The 27,954-nt window shown below is 45.1% G+C and overlaps 1 protein-coding gene across 1 annotated transcript in view; it reads right to left on the reverse strand.

The window, feature by feature from the left end:
- The window catches only part of LOC138577272 (solute carrier family 12 member 2-like), a 953,949-nt gene extending 949,293 nt beyond the window's left edge, over positions 1–4,656 (reverse strand). The window contains exon 1 of the mRNA XM_069649614.1: positions 2,448–4,656. Within this exon, the coding sequence (XP_069505715.1) occupies positions 2,448–3,782 (1,335 nt within the window). The 5' untranslated portion in view covers positions 3,783–4,656. The remainder of the gene's footprint in view (positions 1–2,447) is intronic.
- Positions 4,657–27,954: the final 23,298 nt, after the last annotated feature.

Genomic DNA, 27,954 nt, shown 5'->3' on the forward strand with positions numbered 1-27,954 from the left:
AAATAACACCAGTTGGGAATGCAATGATTCGAGACAACAGAGCCACAATAACATTTACCTCACTTTAGGAACACATCAGAATCGGTCAGGTTTTATAAAACAAGTGCTAAACGATTTTGCAACCGGTCTGTAAAACTGCCCAACTTAAAGACGGACATCTGAACCATGGCCAATAAGCTGTGCTGCGCAACTCTGACACACCCCTAAAACCATTCCATGAAAGACATTTTCACATTGCGCCTCGGAAACACAGGGCCCTCCTACTTTGAAGCCACCTTCCCACTCTTCCTGAGGTGCTAGTTTATGGGTGGAATATTTGATGCGAGACCTGCCCCTCAGTGGAATTCTCTCCTCCAAATCGCTACATCTTGCCTCTACTCCTAAAACATGTTTCCCTGGCTACCTAAGCTGGTGCCTCAGGTGAGTTTTCTTCCCAAAAAATATAAAATATATTGGCACTATTTTGCAGTGCACGTAAAAAGAGAGGGTTTTGTTATGTATTATATTGCTACGATTTGCTATGACACACCCGAAATAATACAGATATTTGCCAGCTTGGGCAATTTAAGGAGTCAGGCTATATTAGATAAATACCCCGTGCATGGTGTGTTCTAACGCACCATGCACACACAAAAAACAGGATTGATATCTCACATAGAGGAGGCTGCAATATACAGGCATTGGGCAATATACAGGCGTTGGACAATCAGTTGCCAATTTTGCTTAAAAAAAACGTTTTGCAGTAGAGTGCAGGAAGGAGCAACCATTGTATTATGCCATGAAGTTTGCATAGTCTTTAACTCCAGTTTGTTTGGTCCAGAAGAACTGTTTAGACAGATCCAAAGCGTGATCACATGGATGATGTGGCATGTTGCTGGCAATGTTTTTCCTGTAACTGGCATTTCAATTTCTTTCACGAGCCACCTTGCACTGCCCATAGTTCATACTGGAGGTGTTTTCTGCAAAGCATACCATGGCTCGATGCACCATGTCCTGTGACATCTTGAACTACATGTTAAAGTGTGCCAAGCAGAGGAGGGGACGCTCCACCGCCTGATCTTCATCTGCCCAGGACACGGACATCTAAAGGTCTACTTTTTGGAGGAACTTTCTAATGAATTGGAATGTATTGTGATTATTTCATTGTATTTAAAAGGTCTGCTTGCATTATTCCCACACTTCGGAGGCAAGGTCTTTCAGAGTATTGTAATGCAGGGATGAGGGATCTCGTAGGGGACTTCGGTCAGAACATTACTAAGATGAGCAACTTCTCTATTCTTGGCACCTGGAGAATTAGAGAAATATTTGAGTTAGTTGCTAAAACGAAAGCTCCTCCAGGTTTATTAATCGATCTTCAGCGGCTTCTAGGGAAGGTTTATACCCTAATTATATTTCCCCTGGGTTATTCAATTTTATAATTGGGTATTTATAACGTGCTTAATACCCAGAAGTTTCTAAGCGCGGACACGGGTATCGAAGCTGTGTTGCTCCGCGTCATCTTGCTTCCAAGGCGAGCGCGTTGTCCCTGAGGTTATTTTATGTATTGTGTGTCGAGATTTGGCTGTTTGGATGTTCTTGGCTGCAATATTTTAACCAATGGTTTGTCTACTGTATGTATGTCTTCTGTCATGACTGGCCCAAGAAGCCAAAAGTGTACTAATAAATCAAATCACCACATCTTGAAATGATATGATATGGCATTTACAAATGCGCCTATGCACAAGTGTTTCATATTGGGCCTGTTTCTCAAAAATCAGCGCAAATGAAAAGAGTGCAGAGAATGTGCACATTTCGTTTGCACTGCTTTCACAAATGCTTAGGTCACCCTATTCTCAAAGGTCTGCTTATTCAGAAGCCTTTTGTGATTTGGGCTTCTCCTTTTTTTGGAAGAGGTGAGGAGATTGACTTTTTGAGCACTAGTGAGGAAATGCGCTAGCGGATCTTGGCACTTGAGAGAAAAAAGGTTTTGAGAATCTGCCCCATCGTAACTAGAGGCGCCTTGGAATGCTCATGTCATAGCATTGACCTACTGCAATCCATATTGTGGCACACAAAACATTTCAATGGACATATCACAGCGAGCAAAACTTTGCAATACATTGGTGGCAGCAGGCGCCTTAACAAACGTATACTTCTCATGCCATAATGCTCACTGCAATGCATCTTCAATGAGTCTTATAAGAGAACCAGCAACGATTAAATCACATACAAAGCCTTGGACATGAACTCCTATTTTGTTATATGAAACATTTTACAAGATCTATGTCTTGTGACAAAAGACATACAACAGTCCACATCTGTGGTGACATTCCACTGTGTGCATGTCTTGTGTTAAGAGACTTTGGAGGGCAAATCAACTACGACAAGAGATATCTTTGAATATATTATGCACCTGGTCCAAGATAGTCAAGCTGTACAGTGCACAGTGAGTTATATGCATGTCTAACCTGCTCGTCATGTAGTTCCGCCAGGCTGGGTCTCGCCATCTTGCCACCGATGCCAGATACGGTGTTCCTGTAGTGGTCTATCCTGGGCACTGCATCCATCGTATTGTGGCCGAAGGTCCTCATGTAGAAGGTGTTGCTTGGCCCCAGGCTACCTTCACTCTCCGTCTTCCCCATACTCTCCGCACTCGTGCTTCCGGAATCAACAAAGTTCACGCGGAACCTGCCTTTGGATTCCCCCCTTGCACCTTGGACTCGTCCCAGTGAGCTTCCTCCTGGCTCCATCTCTGGCCCATACCGGAGTACTCCATCTAATGCCTCCATGACTGATCCTCCCCACTCTATACCATCACTAGCCTCCACTGCAGGCCCTTGTCTCAGAATACCAGCTGACGCCTCCACCTGAGGCCTCTGCCTAATCATGCAATTTTCCACCTCCACTACAGACCCTTGCCTCAGCATGCACTGTATTCCCTCCGTACTATGCTCCATTTTTTGCATACCATCTATTCCCTCCATCACAGGCTCTTGCATTGCAATGCCACCCACTGCCTTCGCTACTGGCCCTTCCTCCTGTATACCAATCTCCACCTCTAAAATAGGTTCTTGGTGCAGTATTTCCTCCTGCACTTCTTTAACAGACCCTTGCCCCGGTATGCCACATCCCACTTCAAAAGGAGCTCGACTATGTACACTTCCTGCCACCTTATCCCCTATCTTTTGGCCCAGTGTGTGCCTTTTTGCTTCCTTCATAGATGCATGCCCCAATATACCACTTGACATCCCCATCTGACGTCCTCGTCCCAGTACTCCATGCTTTACGTTCTCCACAGGCCCAGGCCCCAGCATTCCACCCACTGACTTCACTGAAGGACCTTGTTGCCGAATGCCACTTCCACCCCCTGCCTCCACCACAGGTTTATGTTTCAGTGCACTGACACTTGTCTCAAGCATTGGGCCTTGCCCTTGAACACCCTGCCATAACCCAGACATTGGTTTGGGTTGACAGTCCGTCAAACCTGCCATAGGCTCTTGGCTAAAATGTTCTTCTACGTCCTCCATAATGGACCCTTTCCCCAGTACAGCACCCTCTGGCTCCACCAGGGACTTTTCCCCCAGTATGCTACCCCCTTTCTGCACCACAGATCCATGCCCAGGTACTCCACGTCGCATCTCAGCTACATGCTCTTGTCCAACTTTGCTGTCTCCCACCCCCATTACTGACCCATGGCTCAGTGAATTACCCTGTACCTCTTTCTCAGGGGCCAATTGAGAGCACACTGGTAGCTGCACCCCCTGCTCACTCTGAAGGACACCAACAGCTCTCCTGAGGTCCATACTGCTGAAGGTCTGACTGGGTTCTAGTTGTTCTCAGCCAGAAGCGTGGGCAGCTAGCGCAAGAGGATGGCAAGTATTGCAGTGGCTGATGTCTGGGGAGGAGTTGCAGGTTCAGAGTTACTTATAGGGTGGGGTGGTGCGAGCGAGAAGCACTAAGATACACATAATGTGCGGGAGGAACAGTCACTGGATTGCAGAGAACAGGCAGGACTCAGGGGAGCCATATATTGTATTACCGGGACTAGGCAAGGGGAAGAAGGGACATTTGCCTGGCTTGGGGACTGTGGATGCACAGGGCAGACGATTAATAGAATATAGTGTCTACGGAATGGGTGGTAGGGGCAGTCACTGTGTGACAGACAATAGATAAAAAGCAGCAATGCCAGTCACTGAAGGGAACAGGCAGAGATGTGCAGTAACTTAGTTATAAGAATGGCCGATGGGCATGATTGCCTGGGTTGCGCAGATAGACTAGCGGTGAAAGGTCAACAACTGCAAACGTTTGTTTCCTGTCAGGTTCTGGGACGTCCTCCTGGAGCAACAGACACGGGAACGAATTAGGAAGCCCAGAACCCGAGCCTCCGCTGTTCCGGGATAGACGCTTACTTGTGCTGCTCTGTAGTAGGGGCTGTGTGGTGAAGAGCTGTCGTGGTGGGTCTGCGGTGCCCCCGCCCAGTGCTCCCCCTCGGCAAACTGTTGGTACCAGGCGAGGACTATGGGACTTCGCTGGCTCTCTGCAGCTGGTTGGAGGCCGCTGTGGGGGAAGCCGGGTGCCTTCGCTATCCCCGCCCGGTCTCTGGAGCCCCCGAGATGGAATCTGTGCTGCTCGGCGCTTCCCGTTGCCTGTTTCTCTCCTGTTTCAGCTGCAGCTTCAGCACCACTTTCCCCTGAAGACCCGCCCAGTCCGAGTGACGGAACGGCTGACCAATGAGAGTGGCGGGCAGGAACCAGCCTGGGGAACGCAGGAGCGGCAGAGCCGGAGCTGCTCGCAGGTGTATGCCGAGGCCTCCGGGCAGGAGGAAGAGGATGGCAGACGCAGGATTGGAAAGAAGACCGACGAGGATAGGATGGAGGAATGGGTACCATTTGAGCAAAGGGACCGGGGATGAGCAAGGAAGACAGGAGTCAAAACAACGTGATTGAGGGCTGAAAGCGAAGAATAAAAAAGAAGTGGCGCCATAGCAGATAAAAGAGAGTGGGTGATAACTGAGAATGGAAAGAAAGTGGAAGTGAGAAGATAAAGAGAAAAAGAGGTCTGCGGAGTGAAGGAGCATACGAGGGAGGGAAGAGCAGAGAAAAAGAGGAAATGCGCCATAGTAGAGAAGAGCAGCGTGGAAAGCTGAAGAGAGAATGCTGAATGGAGAAATGAAAACTGAGGGATTAGGATAAGGTTAAGATGGAGGAGAACAGGTGCCAGTGCTAACGAATGTTCCGCAAAGAGGAGAGCTGGGGTGGACTGGCCCGTAGGTAACTCTGGATATTTACAGTAGGCCTACGCATCCTTGGCCACTTTTGTGTGGTAACCTTTTTTATTTCCAAATGTTCTCATAGGAAAAGAGTTGAGATTGCTGAAAATGTGTAGCGAGGAGGCTGTAAGCAGTTGTTCGCAGCTACTGAACGTTTCTTTGTGTAGAACTGCTTATTGGAGCCTGGGGGCGTGACGGCTTGCTAAACACCGTCTCCCCCATAAAAAGCCTCCTGCAGTGTTGTGGGTAGGGTCTCAACAAGAGCTGCAGTCTGGGCAAGTTTGGGCTGCAGTGAAGTCTTGGACACATAAGAAAGTATGACTTTAGAAATCGCCCAGAGCCCTTACTTCAGAATGTAGAGAAAGTATTCATAGAGCTTCCGCGAGGTCTTCCGATCCAACACTCCCCTGTGGTAGAAATGGCTACGTTTCCTGTGACTCCAATAAAGAAAAGGGGGCCTGGGGAACGCGCAAGCGTTTCCACCTGGGTGGTTTTGGGCACTGTAAAGGCCAGTGAGCTGGCCTGCCCATAGAGCGCCTTTCATGGGATATAAATGGGGTCAGGGAAGGTTCGGGAGCAAGCAATGGTTGGAGACAAAGCGTTTGTCCTGTTGCTGCTCCCGAGCCTTCCCTGCCGTGGGCCTTTTCGTTTAGGTGTCGTTGGGTGTCCGTGGTTTGAGGTAGGGGTTGGGGTTCTGAGTGCACAGGCGGGTGGGTAGTTTACATGAATTACATAGTTCGGGCAGTGTTGTAAATAAAACACTGCCCCACCCCTCCTGCTACCTGTGTTTGGTAGCTTGGGCCTTCCTTTTTGTCGTGTTTCTTACCCTATATTTAGGGCTGGGGGGCTTCCTGCTCCGTTCTCACACACTTTTGTCTTTGGACAATTTTGTTATTGGTATGTGGGCAGGGGGTTGGGCGCGCTTTTAGGAGTACAGGGGTGGCCACGCAGGACGTAGCGTGTTGTCCTGAGGTCCGGGACCCTTTTCGCCTGTCTCTGGTCATCGGGAATGCAGTGCTTGGCAGCGGCCACCAGGGGGCAAAGTGGTGCGCAGATCGCCTTGCTTTAAGTGGCACACATGGAAAGGAGGTGGTTTTGAGCACTGCATTTTTTTTGTAGGTTTAAGGGCCAAGCCTTGTACCCCCAGCTTGTGGGGGACTTTGTGAGGGTACGGGGAAATAAAAAAAAGAGAATAAAATAATAAAAAAAAAATAGATTAATTAATAGTTAACATAGTTAACAGGTAGGGAGCCTTTTTATTTTACCTGGGGATATTTGGTGTGGGCAAGGTGAAGGGGTATATACATTTAAAAAAAAGGGCTGAATGGTTTGTTTTACCCAGTGGGGCTATTTAGGTGCCCTTGGTGGGGGTTTGCTCAGTGAGGGCGGGTTATCACATTTGGTTTCTTGTGGGCAGGTGGCTAGCACTTAGACATTTTAGGGGGTTAGGGATCCCAGCAGGGTTATGTATAGACAAAGGAGACATAGATTGGAGAATAATATGTTGGGCTACTGGCCGTTCAAACATACACAGGAAATATGCCCGGAGCAGGGAGATTTAGCCCACCGGGTGCTTAAGAAGACAATCTTGTTTTTTTTTTATGAGTGTGTGGGTCAGCGTCATTGGGGGCTCAAGTTCTTTTTTGGGACAGCATGGCAAGACGGGGTTCTGTGTGGGGGTTTTGTTGGACACTCAGTCTTTGCGGGAGGCACTTAGCATTATTAGCAGGGCATCAAAAGCTCAGCTTGAAGGGGCAGTACAAGAAGTTGGGGGGCCCGGGGAGGGGAGGACACAGTGCAGAGCGGTATTCAGATGGTGCCCTCCAGTGGTAGGGGCTTGCAGCCCATCAGCAGGGAGGGGAGAGGTAGGGGACAAAGGAGCAGAGAAGAGTAGGAAGGATATACCCAGGAGGGCAACCAGGAGTAGGAGAGCAGATGGCGGTAGGCTAGGCAGTGGGCCGGGAACAGATGGGGTGGGCTAGGGTGCCAGTGGATGAGGAGTAGGGGCGGATGTGGGCAGGGGGCAAGTTGCTGAGGATGTTAGGGTTGGTTTGGACCGAAGAGGTGCAGCGGTACAGAGGGGCCGAGGTGGGAAATGCCTGCAGAAGAATGCAGAGGGGAGGAGGAGGACACTATCTCCGGTAGATAGCAGAGAAAGGGGAAGGTATGGAGCGACCTCGCTGCAAAGAAGTGTGATACACGGAGGGTATGGCACAGCCCCCATGGTCATGGAAGAGGTGGACGGAGAGGGTTTCCGGCAGGCAGAAGAGGACATCCTAGAGGGTGCAGAATGGCCCCTAGCACGACAAAGCATAGGGTGGAGGAGGGAACCCCTCGGCTGAAAACAGAAAAGCAGGAATGGGTTGGCAACCCCGCCAAGAAGATGACACAGGAGCATCGGGGTGGACGTCCTGCGCTCGCCCGAAAAGGATCTGCCCGACACGAGCATGCACTCGCAACATGAATGGTATATGGTGGGGAGGATGAATTTGAGGAGGAAAATTGTTTGCGCTGGTGGGATAAGGATCAAGGAGAGTTGTTTGGGGGAGAAAAGGTTAGAGGGGTTTAGGATTTGAAGGGGAAGATGGGGCTGGTGGTAGCAGGAGTTCAAGAAGACAGTGGGAAAATTGGCCTGATGTTTTTTTTGTCCTGGCAGTAGGAGCACGTTGAAGAAAGAAAGGAGGAGTGGCAGTGTGGAGGCCAGGATGACACGTCTAGGTGACGGTGGGGCAGCCAGAGGTGAGCAAGGAAGGGAATGGTCAGTGGCATGGGTCAGGCTGGGTACTAGGTGGGGGGCACACAGTGGGGTTTGGGGCATCTCGGGTGGGTGGGGAGATCGAGAGGGTGTCTGCAGGGGCATTGGTGAGGGCGAGTGGGAGAAGTGTCTCCTCAGTTAAGTGCAGACGGACAAAGTCACAGAGCCAGTGACCCAAGGGGTGATGAGTTTCTTATGAAAAAGACAGGTGAGAGTATAGAGAAGACAAAGAAGATGCCAACTTGGGCCAAGTTGTTGTACACAGTAGGAAATAAGAAAAATTGAGTTTGCTACTGTCGTGTGTTTTCAAGTATTTGTTAAACTTGAATATGTGTGGTGAAATCACCACTTTTAAACATTGTATATCTTTTATGTGGTGTAAATGCATTTTTTAGCAAAATGTTTTTTGATACTTGTGCTGTTTAGCAAATGAATTAAAATATGATATTTTAAATTTATTAGACTTTACACAGCCTATATTTGTTTGAATGGCTGCGTGATCAGGTTTCAGATTACTGAGGGTAACATGTTGTGTTAAAGAAATATGTATATGTCCCTTCTTTTGATTAAATAAATAGTATATCCCCACTTGGTAGCAGGGGTATCACCGTAGTGTGGGGCAACCCACATATGAAATAATGCTGAGGTATCCACTCAGCCAGCCATAAAGACCAGGGACGGTGCAGACCTATCCCTGCGTGAATGAAGAGCCGCAGGTCACAAACAGTGACACCTCTATTGACAGCCTGGACTAAGCACCAAGAAGCCATGTTGCTGACGTCATTAGAGACACCACGACACAGCAGCATTAGACATGAAGCACACGTGCAATCCCCACTTCGGGACATAAACACACACTCGAATACATGAAGAACATGAGCGTACAGTTCTATAGTTAGTGGACAGATACATATACTTACTATCATTGCTTTTATTATTTTTGCCCTTAGCAAAAAGCAGCAACACAGAAAACGCAAGGCACAAGAGAGCCTGAGCTTACACGCAAATAACCCTATGGAACTGCAGGAGCACCTATAGGACCTGACATAAACAAGTGTGACTAATCTATGGAAATGTAGTATAGTATGGACACTAGAAACCAAATGATATGGTTTAGGAAAATGACAGCAGGCTCCAGGCCTCAGAGCAATAGACTGGCTGAGCTGATTCAGCCAGGACAGGGAGCAAGACGTGTGAGACAGGACCCGCAGCCAAGGCCAAGAGATATGGATGGCATTCCAATCCCCAGACGACAAAAGAACCATCTGCAGAAAAGACTAATATATCCTCATAATTCAGAGCTGCACAGCTCAAATTTGTGGTCTCTGAACACGTAACGTGGCCGAAGCAGAAATTGGACAGCAAGCAACAGTGGGTAAGGAACACTGGTCCCAGGTCGCCACACACAGACAGCAACAAGTATGCAATAATATGCAACAAGTGTTGCGCCGATCAGTAGAGCACACTCATAAGCGAAGGTGGTGTACACAAGTTATAATGCAGACACATAATCATTCTTGTTACCTTGAAGAGGTGCACAGAGAGCTGAGAACCTTTGCGGGTCCCAGACCTGGGGACGTCAGCTCTAACCAACCACAGTTTAGTATTCTCGGGGTGGGTAGCAGCTGGCATGAACTAATGGTAAGTCCACCACACTGCAACATTGTTATAGGTAGTAACTTGGGGATGGACCAGGCCAGCCACCCGACATGCAAGGGCCAGTAGAATAACATCTATACTGTCGACTATAGGTGGTAGAACACTCGACACCCAATCAGTTGGCCCGATAGGTTTCCTGGAGACGGGCCCAAGTTGTGATGCCATGCTGATGACAGATCACAGTAAAACCGGCCTGCGAGCCGAGGAAGAGTGAGATGTGCATGGATTTTTCCTGTTCCTGTGCTGATCCCTGTTGGTTGTGTCTGTAATAAACCACAGTTTGAACTTGCCGCTGACTGGGTCCTCTGTGTATCCTGGGGGAGGGTGTTGGGCCCTCCTAGTCTGCGGACTTCCAGTGTCCCTCTGGCATACCTGGGAGTCCCTCCCAACAAGGTGGTAGCAGAGGTGATGGTTGGCTGTGCCATCTCCTTTGCCGCCGAACCTGAGAGGCTGCAGGACCCTTGTATACTTCGAGAAGACGGGAAAACGCGTGCCTCTGCAAAGGCCATCAGGAGCGCCTTGGAAATCACCCTGCCCGAAGTCAGCGAGTAGTCCAGGCAGACCAGGACAGGGAGGTGAGTGCCCTGAGGAGGAGTTGGCAGCTGAGCAGTGCCAGCAGACCACAGAGTTTAATTATTGACCCAGTCTAATGGTAACTGTGGGTGTGGCAGGGTATCGTATCGAGTATTGTGAAGTATTGTTTGGTAGTGTCGAGTATTGTCAAAGTATTGTCTAGCATTGTCAAAGTAGTAGTGACAGGAGCAGAGGTAGAAGTCCCTTTTCTATGTTTAGGGCACATTCCATTTTAGAGGTAAAAGTTCTGGTGAATAACCTAGACTATTGACTGGAGGGCACGGATGACAGAAGATATGTAAATATTTGTATTCCTGTGGGTTGGGCGTTTTAGCTCGGGTCATAGATGATGGCATTCCCATAAGGGTTAGCAAGGGAGCAGGCCTAGATTGCGGAAGGTGAGTTGACTTGTTAAGGCTCCTGGAGTGAGATGTTTTGCACACTAGGCAATGCAGCAGGTGCAGTTCGACCACAAGAGAATATTGGCATACTCCGCCTGGAGGTGCAAAGACAGCTGTGGGGGTTTTGTGTGGTTTGGGAGTAATGGGCTATTATAGTGTGCGCGCGATATTTGATTTTTTTGTTGTTGTTGCACTAACTAGGTTAATAGTTCGGTGACGTCACCCTTAGGTTTGCACATAGGACACGGAGAGCACAAGATGGTGAGGAGCTAGTATTAGAAACTTGGAACTGTTAGACGAGGTGAAGCAGCGGCGGTGCGCAGAAGGCGCATGCACAAGATTGTGGGTGTGCCTTGGGAGGCAGTGGTTGTGAAGGAGGGGCGGTGCGGGGAGCATGACTGACAAGTTGTGGAGCCAGAGAGGCTCATAGAAACTGAAAAGTATTGTCATTATACTGTGCCTTTTTCCCTAAACAGCGGACTGTGCAAACCCTCGACTTGAGGTCAGGTAAAGGTACTGAATATGTATCAGGGGAAATGCAGGGGGGGACGTCCCTTCAGCACTTGTGTAAAACACTACCCCCACTAAGAATGTTACAGCCCAAGGGGGTAAGCACCTTGCTAAGTGCCACCTGCGGCCCGAGCCCTCATCTACACGCCCCACAAGCCAGAGAAAGTCTGGAATCACTGGAATGTGTTATTTTTCTCACAGAGGCAGAGGGGCCCAGAAGCAGAGATGCCATGTTAAGGCACCCAAAATACAACCAGTAAGATAAGGGGTTAGCGGAGGGGGGTGCTGAAACACCCCTCCCCCCCATACACAATTCCTCCTGTCCAGAAACAGCATAACCTTAGACCTGATTATCAGGGCCAACTCCGGCGGCATGTAGACCTCACCACCTACCACAAGTATGAAAGGTGTTGGCAGAGCTTTGCGATGGAAGAATGGGGGTTGCTTTTTGCCAGGGTTGAGTTACACAAAAAGGAGTACGGCTCTAATGTACTGGAATTGCTGGGGTTTGAGAGGACAGGATTGGGAAGAGGTGCATTAGCAGAGCGGTGTGTCAGGTAGGGGCTTCTTCAGGTCATGGTAAGGTACATTTGTAGAGGTGGGTGCGAGTGGCAGTACTGGATTAGCAGTTTAGTGCATTTTAATAGGTCTGCGGGTCTACGGGTTGCCAGTATTCCCACTACACCCCGATAACCATCCCCATTCAGTTCGGGGCCGGGCGATCACTGCACAATGATTGGATATTAGGTAAACAGGGTGCTGTTTTGCAGTACAACTCAGCCAGGGAACATTAAAGCACAGGAAGGGGAATGTTAGAGTCTATGGAGAACATATTACACAACCCTGGCCGGTAAATGATTACAGCACAGGGGGAACACATTGCAGCACAGGTGGAGAATATTACTGTCCATGGCATCACAGTAAGAAAATAGTTCAGCATTTGCATGCAGGATAGCAACACAAGGAAAACATTGTAGCATGATGGCTAGAAAATATTACAGCACATTGGAAAAGGTTTACCGCATAGGGTGAGAGTGAGGGTCAGAAGCACTCGGCAGAATGGGAGAGGGGCACGCACGTACAAATAATCCCTTACTTTTCAGGTCTGGCTACTGCCCTCAGCTGCTCTCAGCCCCAGCCACAGCCTCTCTTGGGTCCCCTGCTGCTGTCTGCTGATGGAGACAGTGCGGCCTGCCTCACCTGATTGGCTGTCTTTCTTGAATCTGTCAGAGCACACCGTGAACACGGGCACAGCACATGGCTTGGGCCTGGTACCAGCACAGCACTCAGACTGTCTGTTGGCAGTGTCTCTCAGGTGGCGAGGGCACATTCAATCACGTGCCCAGCAACACCTGCGCATGCGACTCAACAGCACAGAGCATACTAGGGCACGTGTGGTTTCAATGCGCACACGCCCTAGTGTGACGACAGCGCAAGCCCCAAAATCCATGGGCAGAGGTGGGCCTGGCAGGCAAACAAATCATGCAGCGAACAGCCACACCCAGGCTGGCCTGTATGGATACATATACTCGAACGGCGAGTGATAGTTTTATTTTGAGTCCCCATGTATCCTTCCCCCATGAAATTGAGGCCCTATGGCCTGAGGCCTACCGGGGAAAATCCCGGTGTCCCGGTGGGTCAGTCCAGCCCTGCCAGTGGTGTTAGGGTTTCTTCCTTTTTTTCTTTTTTTCATCAAAAGGTTGAATGTATTTGAACTATATACAATAAAAAAACAAAAAATAAATGTTAACTGCCACTGGGAACTGGGGGAGGGGGTAGAAACAGACTGGGGGGATTTTGCGGTTAACATTCTGAGGGGAGGCACTGCAGGAGGCTCAGTCAGGATTTGTTTGCTTGCTCTGGACAATGATTTATACCCACAGCCATGAACGCAGAAATTACCAGGGATATGGAGGGACATTCACATCTCTAAGTAAGGTGGCACACTTGCTCAAGCAGGCAGGCTGCACCTATCTAGCAAGATCCTGCATTGCTTTTTTAACTGCACTTTTAATCTTAATTACATTTCAAAACTCACATTTATAAGGTAGCTATTGTTTCAAACCTATCAAGTAGATTTATTTATTTGAATGTAGGTTTTTATGTGTGGGAACATAACTGTTGTTCCAGTCATGCCTAATAAGATGGTTAACTGTAGAAAACAATAAATGGCAGGTGATGATGCTTGGACACAGATTTCTACACCAGGTGCATAAACGGCTGAGGACTCTGACAAGTTATGTTGACTGGAACACAAGATACTGCAAGCATTTTTAGGCCTTGTGGTCCAGCAGTGTGGGAAGGGCTGCTCACATTAGTGGCAGGGAGGCCAAGGCTGATTCGTAAATAACGGTATGGAAGCCTAACCGAAGCAATGGCAGTGGTTAAGATTGATTCAGAGACTTACATCCATCAGACGTAAAGCCCTTACAAATTCCATTCAAAGTATATATTCTGCTGCATGAACTACTTGAGTATAGGTAAAACAATAAGGTTGTTAGTGAGAACAATGTCATTATGGAGGGGAGAGTGGTAAAATCAAAGTGATTTGATGTAAGGCATTGAAGTAGGCTATTAGGTGTTAGCCAGAACAATTGCATTGGACCACAGATAGGATGCAGAAAGGATGTTAGGAGGGATACACATTCAATGGGCGTGTTTGGTCGTTTACCCATCCACAGCTATGTTAATCTCTATGGTATTCCCACCAACTACCTGCCCTCTCCCTACTGAAACATCCCCTCTTGAGTACTCTTTGAGCTAGCTCTGTCACAAAGTAACATTAAACTTTGTGTTGTTTTGGGCCTGCTCGTGTTATATCTAAACATTCTTTTGAGTGTTCAATGACTTAATTGCCTATGTAAATGAGCTCCTGTTGTAGTAAAAATCTCTTAACATGGTGTGTTTTCAGCCAGTAGATTTAAAAGCAACATGGCGTCCTCACATCTGTTCCTTGCACTGTAATTCTAAAACAAGCAATCACAAGGTCAACCGTTTTGACATGTGTATAAGTATATGGAAAACTTTTATACTGATTACTTTAAAAATGCACAAGTCACATGATAAACCAACCGGACAATGTGTTCATTGTAGAATCGGGTTGATGAAAAAGAGCATTGGGGCAATTTTGTTTTGAATCCTAAATTGTATAGAGGGGACTGCTACTGTTTGCACTTCTTTGCAAAAGGGCCCCTTCAGGCAATTTGAATTGTTTCCACAAAGTACTGGAAAAGTAAATTGCAAAACATAGGCAAAATCGTCTTTTCACTATGTGTCTGGAAAAGTATAAATCTCTCCCACAATTAACGATTTGGAATCTGCTTGCTATTACCAATAAAGTTACAATTATAAGTGGTAATTTTCCAAGTCCTGTGGAGTGGGAAAAATGTTAGTAACATGATTTTTGGTTGTAGCTGTAGAATCGAAGGCTTTATCATGGCTGCTGAAACACTAAAATCCCTTAAAGACGTATCGACACTGACCCAGCATTCCACAATTCCCCCAGTTTTCAAACATAAATATATACAATGCTGTATAGAAGAACCACAGGTATCCAATCATACCTCATCCAATACTTCCAATACTTCATCTTCATCCAAGACATGTGACTGTAAAAAGGAACTGAAAGAGTTGGAAGCATTAGTAAAGGAGATGAATGCAACCATCATCCTCCAATGTGCTAAATTAACTCAATCAAACGAACACCCAGACAGCCCAACCATACTACTGAAAGCATTAGATGAGATGAACCAAGTTGGAAAGGAAAAAGTACTCCCTCCCAATGAGGTGAACTCCTTTTTCATGTCACGGCTCGCAAGATGCTCTTCAAAAAGGAATCAAAACTAATGAAGAATCCACAAACGCGCAAAAATTGTGCATCAATGGACGGAATAGCAATGACGGAATATCAATGGACAGAATAGCAATGAAGAAATAATGGACGACGATCACATAGACTTACATCAATTAACCAAGGAGAGTCAGGAAGCATAAATACCTCCACCAAACACCGAATTTAAAGTGAAGTCGTCAAAAAAACGAAAACGTACCCAAACAAGGATTTAGCCATTAACAACAAAGCGAATTCCGATGCGAATTCAATCCTAAAAATGCCTGAAAATGCAATTGTGATACAACAGGATATCCCAAAAAGTAAGACACCCCACACTCAAGCAATATAACTACAGAATAAACAGAAAATTAATCTTGATAACAATTTTCCTATTAGTGGCAGAAGTTGTACCAGTAGAATGGACGCAGTGGCTAATGTCCATGAGGAAGCCATCATAACAAAGACTGACAGCAGGAAATCCTATAGTGAAGCGTGTCTTAATGTACCAAAGGAAAAAAACGACAATCAGAAGGCTAACAAGTCCGTTGACCATGACAGGTCAATCATGGTGAATGGCGGCGGGAAAATAAGAAGTCTTGCCTACGTACCCTCGATGCTCAACAGTGATAAGAAATTGTCAACAACAAGTAACAACATCACCTCTTCTAAATGGTGAAGAAAAGCGCATATCAATTCATGGCCCTGCATTGAGTAAATGTATTAAGGAACTAAAAAATCCATATACTCATCCAGAAAACATCCCAACATCAACCCATTCGCCACCACCATCTGAGGTCGCTGTAACGGTTCAAACCAAAATAGAATCTTCAACTATACAACACCAAACACTTGAACTTTCTTTTTGAATGGAAAGCATTATATGATGTAGCGATTTATGGCAAAACAATCTCAAAGGTTCTTCCATCTCGTATGGGGAACGCACAAGAGAGGGAACCTACGAAAGCACCACCAGCTGATGGAATTGTTGGGGAACCAGACACAATCAAGGAGATCCAAGTTCAAAATAAAAAATCATACATTGTAGGTTTCGAAGGTTCGCAATCATCGCTGGGAAACCACTGAATCAATCGAACATTTCTTCTCACACTACTCATGCATATACCGCAATTAAGGATGCTCAAATCGGAAGACATTCGGAGAGTTTCATTAGCAATAAAAAATAACTACAGAGCGATATGTTATCTTAGCTCTGAAGCAGTCATGAAATTCTTGTGGTTCAGTAGAAACGCAATAAAAGATGAACGACTGATTCTAAGTACCTTTTAATTTGAGGGCGGTGCGAAAGAATTTGTCGCATACTCAATTCCACCTATAGTAGAGACCAGGGAGATCCAAGGATGTGCATCGAATCCATTAGGTGGCGAAAATATTGTAATACAGGAATTACTAAAGATTGCAGCCAACACAAAAAGCGTACCATGGCTGGAACCAATGTTGAATTCAATTTTCAAAAGTAAGGACACGCTGACAAAACCATAGACATCTTGCAATGATCAATCAAAAGTCCTGTCATGGAATTCATGTGGATACTACAACCTTATGAAATGGCATGAATCTCTGTCAAACAATGATCGACCGGCCATTATCTTGCTCCAAGAAACCATGAAACTAGATCAATTTATCCTTGTTGGATACACCATACATTGCTCCCCAGCCTGCAAAACCAATCAAGGCCGCCCTTCAGGAGGTCTTGCAATTGCAGTGGATCATTCTCTAAAGTTTAATTCAAAGGCTGTATGGGAATCTACCAGCCTAATGGGGATCTTGTTGGAAACTAACATAGCCAAATATCTTCTGGTAATTATAATTACCATATATTGGAACCCGCCGACTTTACCAATTGAAGCTGCACTAGACGAGGTAGACAATTGCCTCAAAACTTTGACTAAAATATATATGGCAGCAGAAATCATACTAGGCAGGGACTTCAACTCGGACTGCAGCAAGCCCATCACCAGTAAAGGCAGTGCAGCAAGCATATATTCTAGGAACTGAGGAAAAAAATTATTGAGAGACTTTTTAGAGGACTGGGACATGGATTTGGTTGAAACTGCACCCAGTAACTCTAGGTGCACATGGACACGAGGGACCTAAAAATCGATGATCGACTTTATATTCACCACACATAATCTTCTAATGACATCCTTCATCTTATCAATCAATGAAATTGTATACAGTGATCACGCTCGAATTTATATCAACTTGAAATTAAAACATCAGATACTGTCAATAGATCCATCTGCTGTTCTGGTCGAAATCGATCATCCTCTAACATCCATTAGATGGAGCCAGCTCTTATGCACACGCTTTGTTAATCATGTAACAGGGCAAATGAAAGTAGTAAAATCCGTCTTTCAGGGAAAATTGTTAACAGTGATGGCAGACCTTCTCTCGGAAGTAATGAAAATCGCCTTGGACTATTTTAGTAAAAATCAAACACAGAACCAACATCCAAATCCACAGAATCCTAACTGAAAAACCCTGAAGCGGGAAAAAAACAAAGCACGGAGGCAGCTGAGTACAAAGACGCTATCTGCACAAAATCATCAGTACAAAGAAATCTAATATTAGGTGCATACAAACGAGACCTTAAACGTGCAAGGATTGCAAAATATAATGAGGAGAATTGTCCTTTAATAAGAGTTATAACGTCTCACGAACAAAAACAATATGGCGTACACTGAAAAGCAACAAAAAGCCAACTATGTCAGCCATGCCAAACATTATCTCGGAACAAGTATGGCAAGAGTACATCAGCGTGAAATTTCAACTTCCACAGAAATTCAGCGATGTTCCACCTACAACTCTCAACTATAACGCCATTGGCCGGTTACACTGGTCAATTGATGACTACAAGTGGGCCATCTCCAGAGTCACCGATTCGAAGGCTGCAGGCCCTGATGGCTATCCGCCATGCCTATACAAAACATATCCTGACCTTTGGGCTTTCCTCCTAAAAACCACATTCCAACACATCATTAAGTCGGGAATCATCCCGCCATCCTGGGTAACATCAAACATTGTACCAGTATTTAAAAAAGGCGATCCTGCTCTTCCACAGAATTATCGTCCAATCTCTCTCATAGATACCGAAGCAAAGATCTTTGCAATTCTGTTGCTTCATGATCTAGAAAAACATATTGAAAAACAAGATCAATATTCTAAATATCAAACCGGTTTTCGGAAAGGGATGAGTACCACACTAAATGGCACAATCATGGCCCACGTGATTGCTGGAGCAAGAAAGAAAACCGCAAACCCTGTTTACATCGCCTTGGTCAATATGACGTCGGCATTTGATACTGTGGTACATAACTTGCTTTGGAGGAAATTATCCGACATAGGCATCTCTAAGGAATTACTGTACTGGTTCATCAAACTTCACTCCAATACTTCCTACAAAATAAAATTAACATCAGAAGGCAGCATCACTAAGCCCATTAGTACATTCTTGGGATTAAAACAAGGATGCAACCTGGCAGCGACCTTCTTCAACTTATACCTTTCATATCTCGACAAAAATTGGCAAGCAAAAAACCTATTCTCGGTGAAGGTGGGAGCTGTCCATTTAAAATGGATTGCATTTGCCGACAACATCATAATCTTCGATCCAACGCCTGTAGGATTACAAATGAAATTGCAACTCTTCAAAGCCTTTGCTATGGAACACAATTTGACACCGAATCCCGCAAAAACGGTCATAATGAAATTCGGCCCTAATCAAAGGCAGAGAAGATATCAATGGAAGATTTTGGAAACAACGATACCTTGTGTCACAAACACTATCTGCCTGGGATATCATCTGTCTGAAGAGAACTGAATTAAGGCTTGGTCAAATCTAATAAAATCTTAGAGTATTCCATTGCTACTGCAATTGAAAATGATATTCGCAAAATATTGCACATTTTCTTTAATTCCTCTCATTGACTTTCTAACTCTTAAAATTGAAAGCGTAATCATGTATGCGTTGGAAATGTGCTTAAGTGATGTGAGCGTGATCTTAGATCAATTACAAGGCATGCTACTGAAGTCCGCCATGCATCTCCCAATGTCCTTACCCAATGCCATATTACGTCACAAATTGGGTTTGGTGGCCCTATCTCATCGATGGAAATGGAGATTGGTTAGCAACTCCGCAAAAATACATTTTCCTAAAAACAATTCGCTAGACATCGATATGAAAAAAACTTTAGATCTGGCCAACTGTACTTCAATTGTTCTTTACCATTCTAGAATGCGGTCCATCTTGAATGAAATCAACATTACAGTTGTTGATGTGTATTTTCGCCCAGGTTATGCAAATTTTTTTTTATTTGAAGCAGACTGGTGCATCACCATAGACCAAATTTCAAAATATAAAATGCATAAAGAATACTATGCATATATCAAGAAATGTATTCCTAGATTAGACCATATTATTCTTTTCCCATGCAACCGTACAAGAACTGCATATTTATGGTATAAATTTAATCTATATTATACTAAAGAAAGAACTGCAACTTGGAAAGAGAAAGGGATCAAAAGCATCTCCAAAAATGGTAGGTTTCCATTATGTATGGAAACAAATGAAACAATGAAACATTTGATTTTATTTTGTCCTCACTTTAAAACCATAAGAACAAAACTGTTGATGCAATTTGTGAATATTGATTACGAAGATTGTCTAAAAACCTTATGGGGAAGAATGATGCAAGGATCTCATAAACCCTTAATATATGCACTGGTAAATGTATGCAATTACATAGCTAAAGAACTTACCATCTATAACCAAAATTAGAATCTAATGGCAAAGATGTAGATGGCTGGTGCTGAGTGGTTTTTGGAAATTTGTTCAACCTTTGCAGAAAGTGCTATTGTGATTATTTGTACATTGATATTATAACGTGTAAATTTGTGTAATATAGTTGTTATTATATCTAGGCGCTTAAAGTTAGGGTTCCCTTCCGGAATTGTCGAGTTCGTTGAAATTCCAGTATTGGGCTCAAATTTTATTTTATTTTGAAACATAAGGAAATGTAAACACATGTAAAGAAATTTAATCCGCTCTTACAAAGTAATTTTTTGAAGTTTATGAAGTTTTAACTCTCTTGTAAGATGTTAAACATGTACTTTGATAAAAAATGTGTAAAGGTTCTTAACTTTTGTAAATGAACTAAAAACAATAAAAAAAATAAAAGCTCCAATAGTATTAAAAGAAAACTTAAAAAACATGTAACATTTGTTGCACTTAAGAGAGCGGTTAATGAATTCCACCATAAGCTCCACACCCATGCCCCACCTACCTGGGACCATCTGTTAGCCTTGCCCAAGAATTCATTTAGTTTAAATCTGCCAGGGAGTGCAATCCCAGAAAGCATCTTTATCAGACATTCAAGTAGTCTTGAGGGTAAATATGTCAACCCTGTTCCTAACAAGTTACGGGCAAATGGATTTTTCAGATCCAGGAAGACATTTTCTGCCAGATCACGAATCTGAGAAAAGTATGATTGTAACCTGGCCCACCTAGATACAAATTCCTGGAGCCGGGCCTGACAGTTCTTAGCATTGAGTTCTGATTTGATGGGGAAAGGTGAAACAGTGAAAATATATGACAGCAATTGCAATAGCACAATTTTGACAGCTTATAGAAAGGGTGACAATGCTTTGCCCTACTGTTTTGAAATGTATTTAGAGGGACACATTGACTATGATTTCTGCACAGGGAACATGTTTTGCTGTGATAATGCATTGACCTTTGCAAGAATGCTACGAGGATGCATTGAAAGTACTAGCATTTATAGTAGAATACAGGTCGATAGATTAGAGTTTCCACAATACTGCACATTGTTACTAGAAGCAGCAGACTGTTGTGCAATATGCCAGAAGGGCACCATTAATTTACCGAATGAACTTGCAAATGCAGGAGAGAAGGTTTCTTTGAATGAGTACCAGCATTGTCAATCTGAGGATGCCTATGGAGGCTAAATCTTGTTGAAGGAGGGTATGAGAATGGCTACAGAGATTGCTCTAGATAGAGTACATGTTGCATCACAATTGCCATGGAGTGCTTACTTTCAGAATGAGGATGCTTTTGTCACACTGAAAACAGTTTTGTGTTGTGCTGCAATCCTAGAGATTGCAAATTATGTAAAGAGGTTTGTTGTGTTTGTATATGTGAAAGATGGATGTGCATTGGGGTGATAGTCCAAGAACATGATGGGAGAGATAGTCCATGGGGATATATTTACTTTGCATTAGGTCAGGTTGGTTATGTACTACCTAAATGTCTTAGAGCAGTAGCTACAGCAGTTGCATCATGCAAAGAAAGTGAAGGCAAAATGCTTCACAGAGTTGACATCAGCTTGAATTATTACAGACCTTTGTCAGTACCTGGACTAGTACACATTGAATGGGAATGGCCAGACACTGAGATTCTAGCATTGCTGTCTCTGACAGAGGCAAGAACAGGTTTCGGCTTGTATGAATTGTGAAACTCAGTGTAATGAGAAATCAATAGCTTTGCCTTGTTTGAAAACAGTTTACCGATATATGCAATCCTTGATACTGCACCTTTTCTTGATTCTTGAGTAACATTTGATGCAGGGAAGACTGATCCAAACTGGCCTACTGATCCAGACTGATACAGACTGATTTGGGATACAGACTGGCCTGACAACTGAACATTTGTGCCAAGCGATGTTGCCGAACAGCAGCAAATATGTGGAGTGCTGTGAGGCCTTAAAGTCCAAGCAAGATAACTGCTGCGCTTTGAGAAGTACACAGAATAACCTGCTGGCTGATTTCCAGGCTGACAGAGATTTGCCTCGTAGAAATCCCTGCACATTGAAATCGAGAAGTGTTTCCCTGCTGTATTTTGGAATTGGGAAATTTGATCACAAGTCCGTTATGCAATCTGTTCGCAGGGACGGTGAGAGAAGAATTTTGATTATTTACCTTTGCCTTTGCCCTAGACTGGGAAAGGAGTGGGTAGGGGAAGGAAAATACGTAGTAATATGTACCCCGGTGCTTTCATTGAGCGAGAGAAATATTGACCCTTGTTTTGAGCAACAAAAGGGTCTGTTGAGATCTGCATTTTCTGAATTGTTCAGAAATGACTGAATGCCAGAGTGCCACAATACCATTGTTCCCTCTGTTCCACCTAAAGGTGCTTCAAGGAGTCGCAGAGGCAGATAGGGAACAGAAGACTAATTGAAGGAAGACATGTGGTGGGATAACACACATGATCTTATGTCTAGAGCCTATATCAGTGATGCTTATTGATAGACATTGATGAATGTCCACTTGCTGGACACTGGAACTATGCCCATGTTTGGATTGTGCAGATGTGAGGATATGCACAGTTTTACCACAAGAAATTATCAGGTCCACAGGAGATCATTGGCCAGCTAGAGACATATGTTGTACTTGGTCACTTGCTAATGACTTTGGTAAGTACTACTGTCTTTTGTGTACAAGAGAATGAACAACATCAGAGAGAACTGTTGCCCATGTCCATATCACATGCTATACCTGCTTTGATTTGCGACGCTTTGTTTTCTTTTTGAGCAGACACGCTTGATTAAAAATACACATGCTTGATAGTTTGCATTTTGAGCACCAGAATGAGATATATATATCCTGCTATTTGCTATTTACAGAACTTGCTATGCATCATTTAGAGAAATGTTTTCAGGTTATTAGGATGAATGCACCAATGTTTTGCCAGTATTGCAGTGCTTGCAGTCATCAACATAGGATGCTGCCTATGTATACAATGCTACAGCTTGTTTAGTATGCATGCTATTTATCATGGGAGATTGCCAAAGGTTTGCCTTATCTTACCAATACACTACTGATAGAATGTCACATGCTTTTTCAAAGGTATTATGTTAGTATGTCTTAGTATGCCCGAATAGCTAGCTACAATACTTGCTTGTTTGTTATTCATGTTTTGACTGACATCTGTCATGTTACTTGCCACACTATTTGTCTAGCATTACTATCTTTAAATGTCTTAGCACATGCTAAAAAGGACTGTTAGTTTGCATTTATCTATGATAACTTATCATGAGCGAATCCATCATTTATTCATCCACTCATTCATTCATGCATGCATCTATTTAGCATAACCCATGTTTAAGCACTATAGTTTGCTTTGATTATAGATCGATATTTGTTGAAATCTATACTGATATATTTAGCTTATTATTTTGTAGAATGCACATTGTAGTGTGTTTCTAGGCGCTATTGCTATTGTGTTTTTGACCATCATGAAACTGGCTCATGCCGAGCGCGGAGAGAGAATTGTGTTCGCAGCTGAACACAGCGTTTAAATGTTTTCATAACAATCTGTCTATTGGCAGACTGACAGATCATTTCGCACAGAGGAAACAATGTTGACTGCTGCTCTGATTTAATTTGTTCTGCATGAGACTGTCTCGATGGGCGAAGAGACAGGAATATTCTGTTCTTAGAATAGAATAGAGTACACGTCATGTCACCGTGAACTAGTACAGTATACAATTATGCTATGCTGATTGAAATTATGTGTGCACGTACATAGTATAGAATGCACGTAGGATGACATGGAATGTTTTATATGTCATTGCTCTGTATAACAGTAGATTGCTGTTCTGTTCTATAGTTAGTTAGAGGGAGGGAGGCTGTCTCACAGCTGGTTGAGAGAGAGGTGAGGCAGTCTCACAGTCTTAATCTTGGAGGCTGGCTGTGTGAGGGTAGAGATAATGCCGGAAGGGCTGGGATTTTGCTAAAAGCACTCATAGCTAGAGATTGCTGCTTGTTAGTGATTAGTGACATTTTTCAATGCATGAATAAAGCTGCATTCTGTTTTAAAATTTCTCATTCCTGTATCTATGTGATCTCTTCTCTGTTTTGTTTACATAGCATATCTTTAGATTTCACAGACAGGGCGAGAAGGAAGGAGGAGGAGAATGAGCGCATGGAGATGGAACGGGAAGAAAGGATCAAGAGAGATCTTAAGGAAAGGAAGAGAGCGTAAAGGGAGATGCAGGAGAAAAGGGAAAGGGACCTGGAAGAGATTGGAAGGTGAGAAGAGGTAGCGGAGCAGGAAAACACAAGTTAGCTAGTGGTAAAAGAGAAAGTTGCAGTTAGATAGATTAGCAAGGGAACGAGCGTGGAGGCAAGAGGACGAACGCGCAGTAAGGGTGGTAAAGACACAAGGAATTCTAGACAAAGGAGGCGACAGACTTGAAGAGGACAGACAGACAGAATCTGACGGCACAAGCTCATGAGGCAGGAGCACACTAGACAGGGAAGGAGCAGGCCTAGGAGCCTTGGAAGAAGGGAGCACGTATGACTTGAGAGACATCAAACTCAGCATGAAACCTAACACAGACTTGACATCAAGGAGACTGAGTTTCGCAGATTTTTTTTAGTAATATGGACACAGGTTCTGACAATGAGGACAGGTACAGTGGGGACGAGAGGGGGGAGCAGTTCTGATCCCAGTGAACTGGGATGGGAACAGATAAGTGGGTTTCATAGAAATTTAGAACGCACACAGGGGGAGAAGGAGAGGGAAGCTCAGAAGAGCCAGCATGACGGACAAATGACTTGCATACCCAACATGACACCACCACGTATATCGATAGGCTCAGAAATCTCCCAGGACGAAGGAAAGGGGATACAGCAATGACTTGCTCAAGGGGACAGTTGACAAACAGGCATGACGACGCAGGAGAGTACCCATACTAATACTAATAGATGTATGCGCAGGCATCGAGAGCAAGGATTGACAAGTCAGATTGACTAGAAGGATGCATAAGGAAGAGGCAGCGTTCACACAGATGCCCTTATTAGAGAGAGGAGGGGTGCAACCTCACTATGTACCATGGAAGCACACATACAGGGAGAATGCTACCATTGTTGAGTGCTGGGGCTGGGAAATGGATATACGAGATGGAGAAAATGATGGCTGGCCATAAGATAGCCATGGGAGACGTAAAGGGGCTTTTACTATCTATCTTAGGAGACGCAGCTGATGATGTATGGAAAAGTGCTGGGTCCCCGGGGATGACGACACAAATCACAGCACATGACGGTTCACCATTTGCAAACTGCAGGGAAGCATTATGACAAGCATTGAGGACACAATACTCAGACACGTCAGACATTGGGGTGATTACGTCATGAAAGATGAGGGAAGATGAAGACCCTGTGCAGTACATTTAGGAGAGTCAATAGCTTTGTTGCTTTGAAACGCGAGAGCCTTGGGACGAAAAAGTAACAATATTCTACCACACACTAGTACAGGGCCTACCAGAGCCAGTTCCGAAGAGTTAAGGAATCTAGAAGGGATGGAGGCCAGCGGATGGCCTAAAATACAACTCACTATAGTTCACCATTGCAGGCTATGGCAGGAGAAGATCAAAAAGAAGGAGGAAGACAGGAAGATGGACGAAGGGAAACTAGTACAGAAAAAACAATCGAAGTGTGCGATGGAAGGGGCAGTTATAACCAGCCCCAGCCCACAGGAACAACAGCCACAGCAGCAGCCACAACCACAGCAGTTTGCACCGCCCATGGGAGGAGGATTCATGGGGTGGGATGGCAAGGGTAGTGAGGAAGGGGGGGGCCAACAGAAAGGACATAGCTTTGGACCACAGATGCATCACAACCAAGGGGTTTTCCCAGGGTGGTTTCGGGGATATTGTTAACAGAAGCAGCAGAACCCAAGTTTTTTGGGGGGGGGTGGATTTCCAGGGGCAAGGGAGAGAGCCACCACAGTGTTGGACCTGTGGGAAGACATGACACATTTCAAAAGTGTGCAGGTACAAGGGGATGCAGCAGGACCAGCAGCCCTATCAAGGGGACCAGGATGACCCACAAACACAAATGCAGGAACCACAAATGCCAGCACCAGTACCTCAGTATTTAAAAGCACCACAGATTTGAGGGAACACACAGCAATTAGTTCAGATACAGAACAATGGCACACCAGCACACATCGACATAGTAATGACGGTTCCTGTCAGGCAACTGGGAGGAGTTATCACTGGGAATGCGATGTCCTTGTACCTTCAATAGGACAGCCCACAGATGAACTTGATGTGTCCCATCCTGTCGATCACACCCAACCCTGCGGAGGAACCTCACATAGGGGTGGCGATAGGTGACAAAACGTTTTCCTTTCTTGTTGACACAGGGGCGACTAGGACCTGCATTAGGGAAGGAGCATTTACATTGTCAGACGATGCCATGAACACTCAAAGATTCTCTGGGGTTCAGGAAGTGGTTTCTTTTATAGACAATGGGCCTCATGCCAAGTTTGCCGTTCCAGAAATAAGGGTGCTGCTAAACTCACCAGCACCCATATTTCTGGACCAGAAAACTACGGGTTTGCCTGCCGGAGCTGTTGTGCCTGACAGGTCTGACCCTGCCGGGAACAGCGGTCATGGTAAGCAAAGCCATCACAGAAGCACAGGCACTGTTAGCAACAGTGCCACTGCTTCTGTGTCCCTAATCCTATAGAGTCCTATAGGACCCTATGGGAATGGGGATTAACAAAATTACCAGCATCTGACGTCCCGGCCACCGGACTTGTAATAGCCTGGTGGCACTGGCAGGGTTATCGCCGGACCTGTGATGAGGCCCAATATCTCACTTTCTATAGGAGATCACGTTCTATCAATGCCTTTGCTTTACTCTCGACAGACACCTGTAAACATACTGGGATGAGACATTATGAGCAGAATGAACATGACAATCTCATTCACAAACAAGAAAATAGTGTGCTCCACACCAGGAATACACATGCTCAATGTAAGACATATTGTTCAAGCATAATGTGGATGCAAGGTACAGAGGGTGGTGGAGTGGACACAGAGATGTTCCAATATGGAACCGACATTGCCATTGTATAGCTTCCAGGAATTGCAGGGAAGATGTGGTGAGTTCCACACAAGTACCTATTCAGGCCTGAGCACCCAATGGACGAGGAAGAGGAAACCACAGTGCCAATAGAAATAGAGGGAGTGGTTGCAAGAGAGGGCATGATTTCAGTTCACTGGCTGGATGACACAGGACGGGCATGGAGAGCAGTGATCGCAGTGGCAGAGGAGTGCAGGTTGACCACAGTGACAGATGAAGAGCTTTTCAGGGAAGAAAGACTAGAAATAGAGATGGTGTTTGAAATGAGTGTGACCTATTGTTTGCAAATACACAACAGGGAAGTACCTCAGAGAATGGCAATGGCACTAGAGGCGCCACCACCATTCTGGGAGGAGGACATGGTCAAGGTACCCAGAACCCCATGGACCTCAAGTCCTTATGACGTGGGTCACATAAAGAGCATAGGATAGTGAAAATCAAGCTGAAGCCAGAAGCAATTTTGCTATGAGTGAAACAGTATCCCCTACCTAAGGAAGCAGATTAAGGCATTTATGAGACAATCACAGCCCAGATTGAGAGAGGCATCCTGAGACCCATGTACCACAGAGGTGTATCCAGTGTGCAAGGTAATGGGGGTCATGGCGTTTCATACAGGATTTACGACCTCTTAACACATTGGGCCTCATTACGAGGTTGGAGGTAAGGGAAAAACGATGCCGGTAAAGGATTACCGGCATCGCTTACCGCTCCGGGCTATTCCGACCTGCCAACCCGCTATTTGCGGCACCGTAAATAACAGTGCCTCTAATAGCTGCATGGGCGCGGGCATGCAACCCTTCATGGCGGCAATACCGGCATGCCGTAAACCGGAGGAGATCACAAGTGAGGCGGACATGCAAATACCGGCAGGAAGAAGGTGCTAAAAGTGGGTACCGGCATGCCGGCAATACCGGCATCGTGAACCACCCGTAAACTGCCATGTGCAGTGTTCTCAACTGCCACAGGTGCACACAATCAGCACAGGTGGAGGCAATGTAGACTGGGCCAGGACAAAAGGAGCACACCACACCCCTTCCCACACCAAAATGATTCCAATACTAGTAGC

This window comes from Ambystoma mexicanum, chromosome 1p, assembly GCF_040938575.1.
Source record: "Ambystoma mexicanum isolate Mex_15411 chromosome 1p, UKY_AmexF1_1, whole genome shotgun sequence".
Classification (NCBI taxonomy): Eukaryota; Metazoa; Chordata; class Amphibia; order Caudata; family Ambystomatidae; genus Ambystoma; species Ambystoma mexicanum.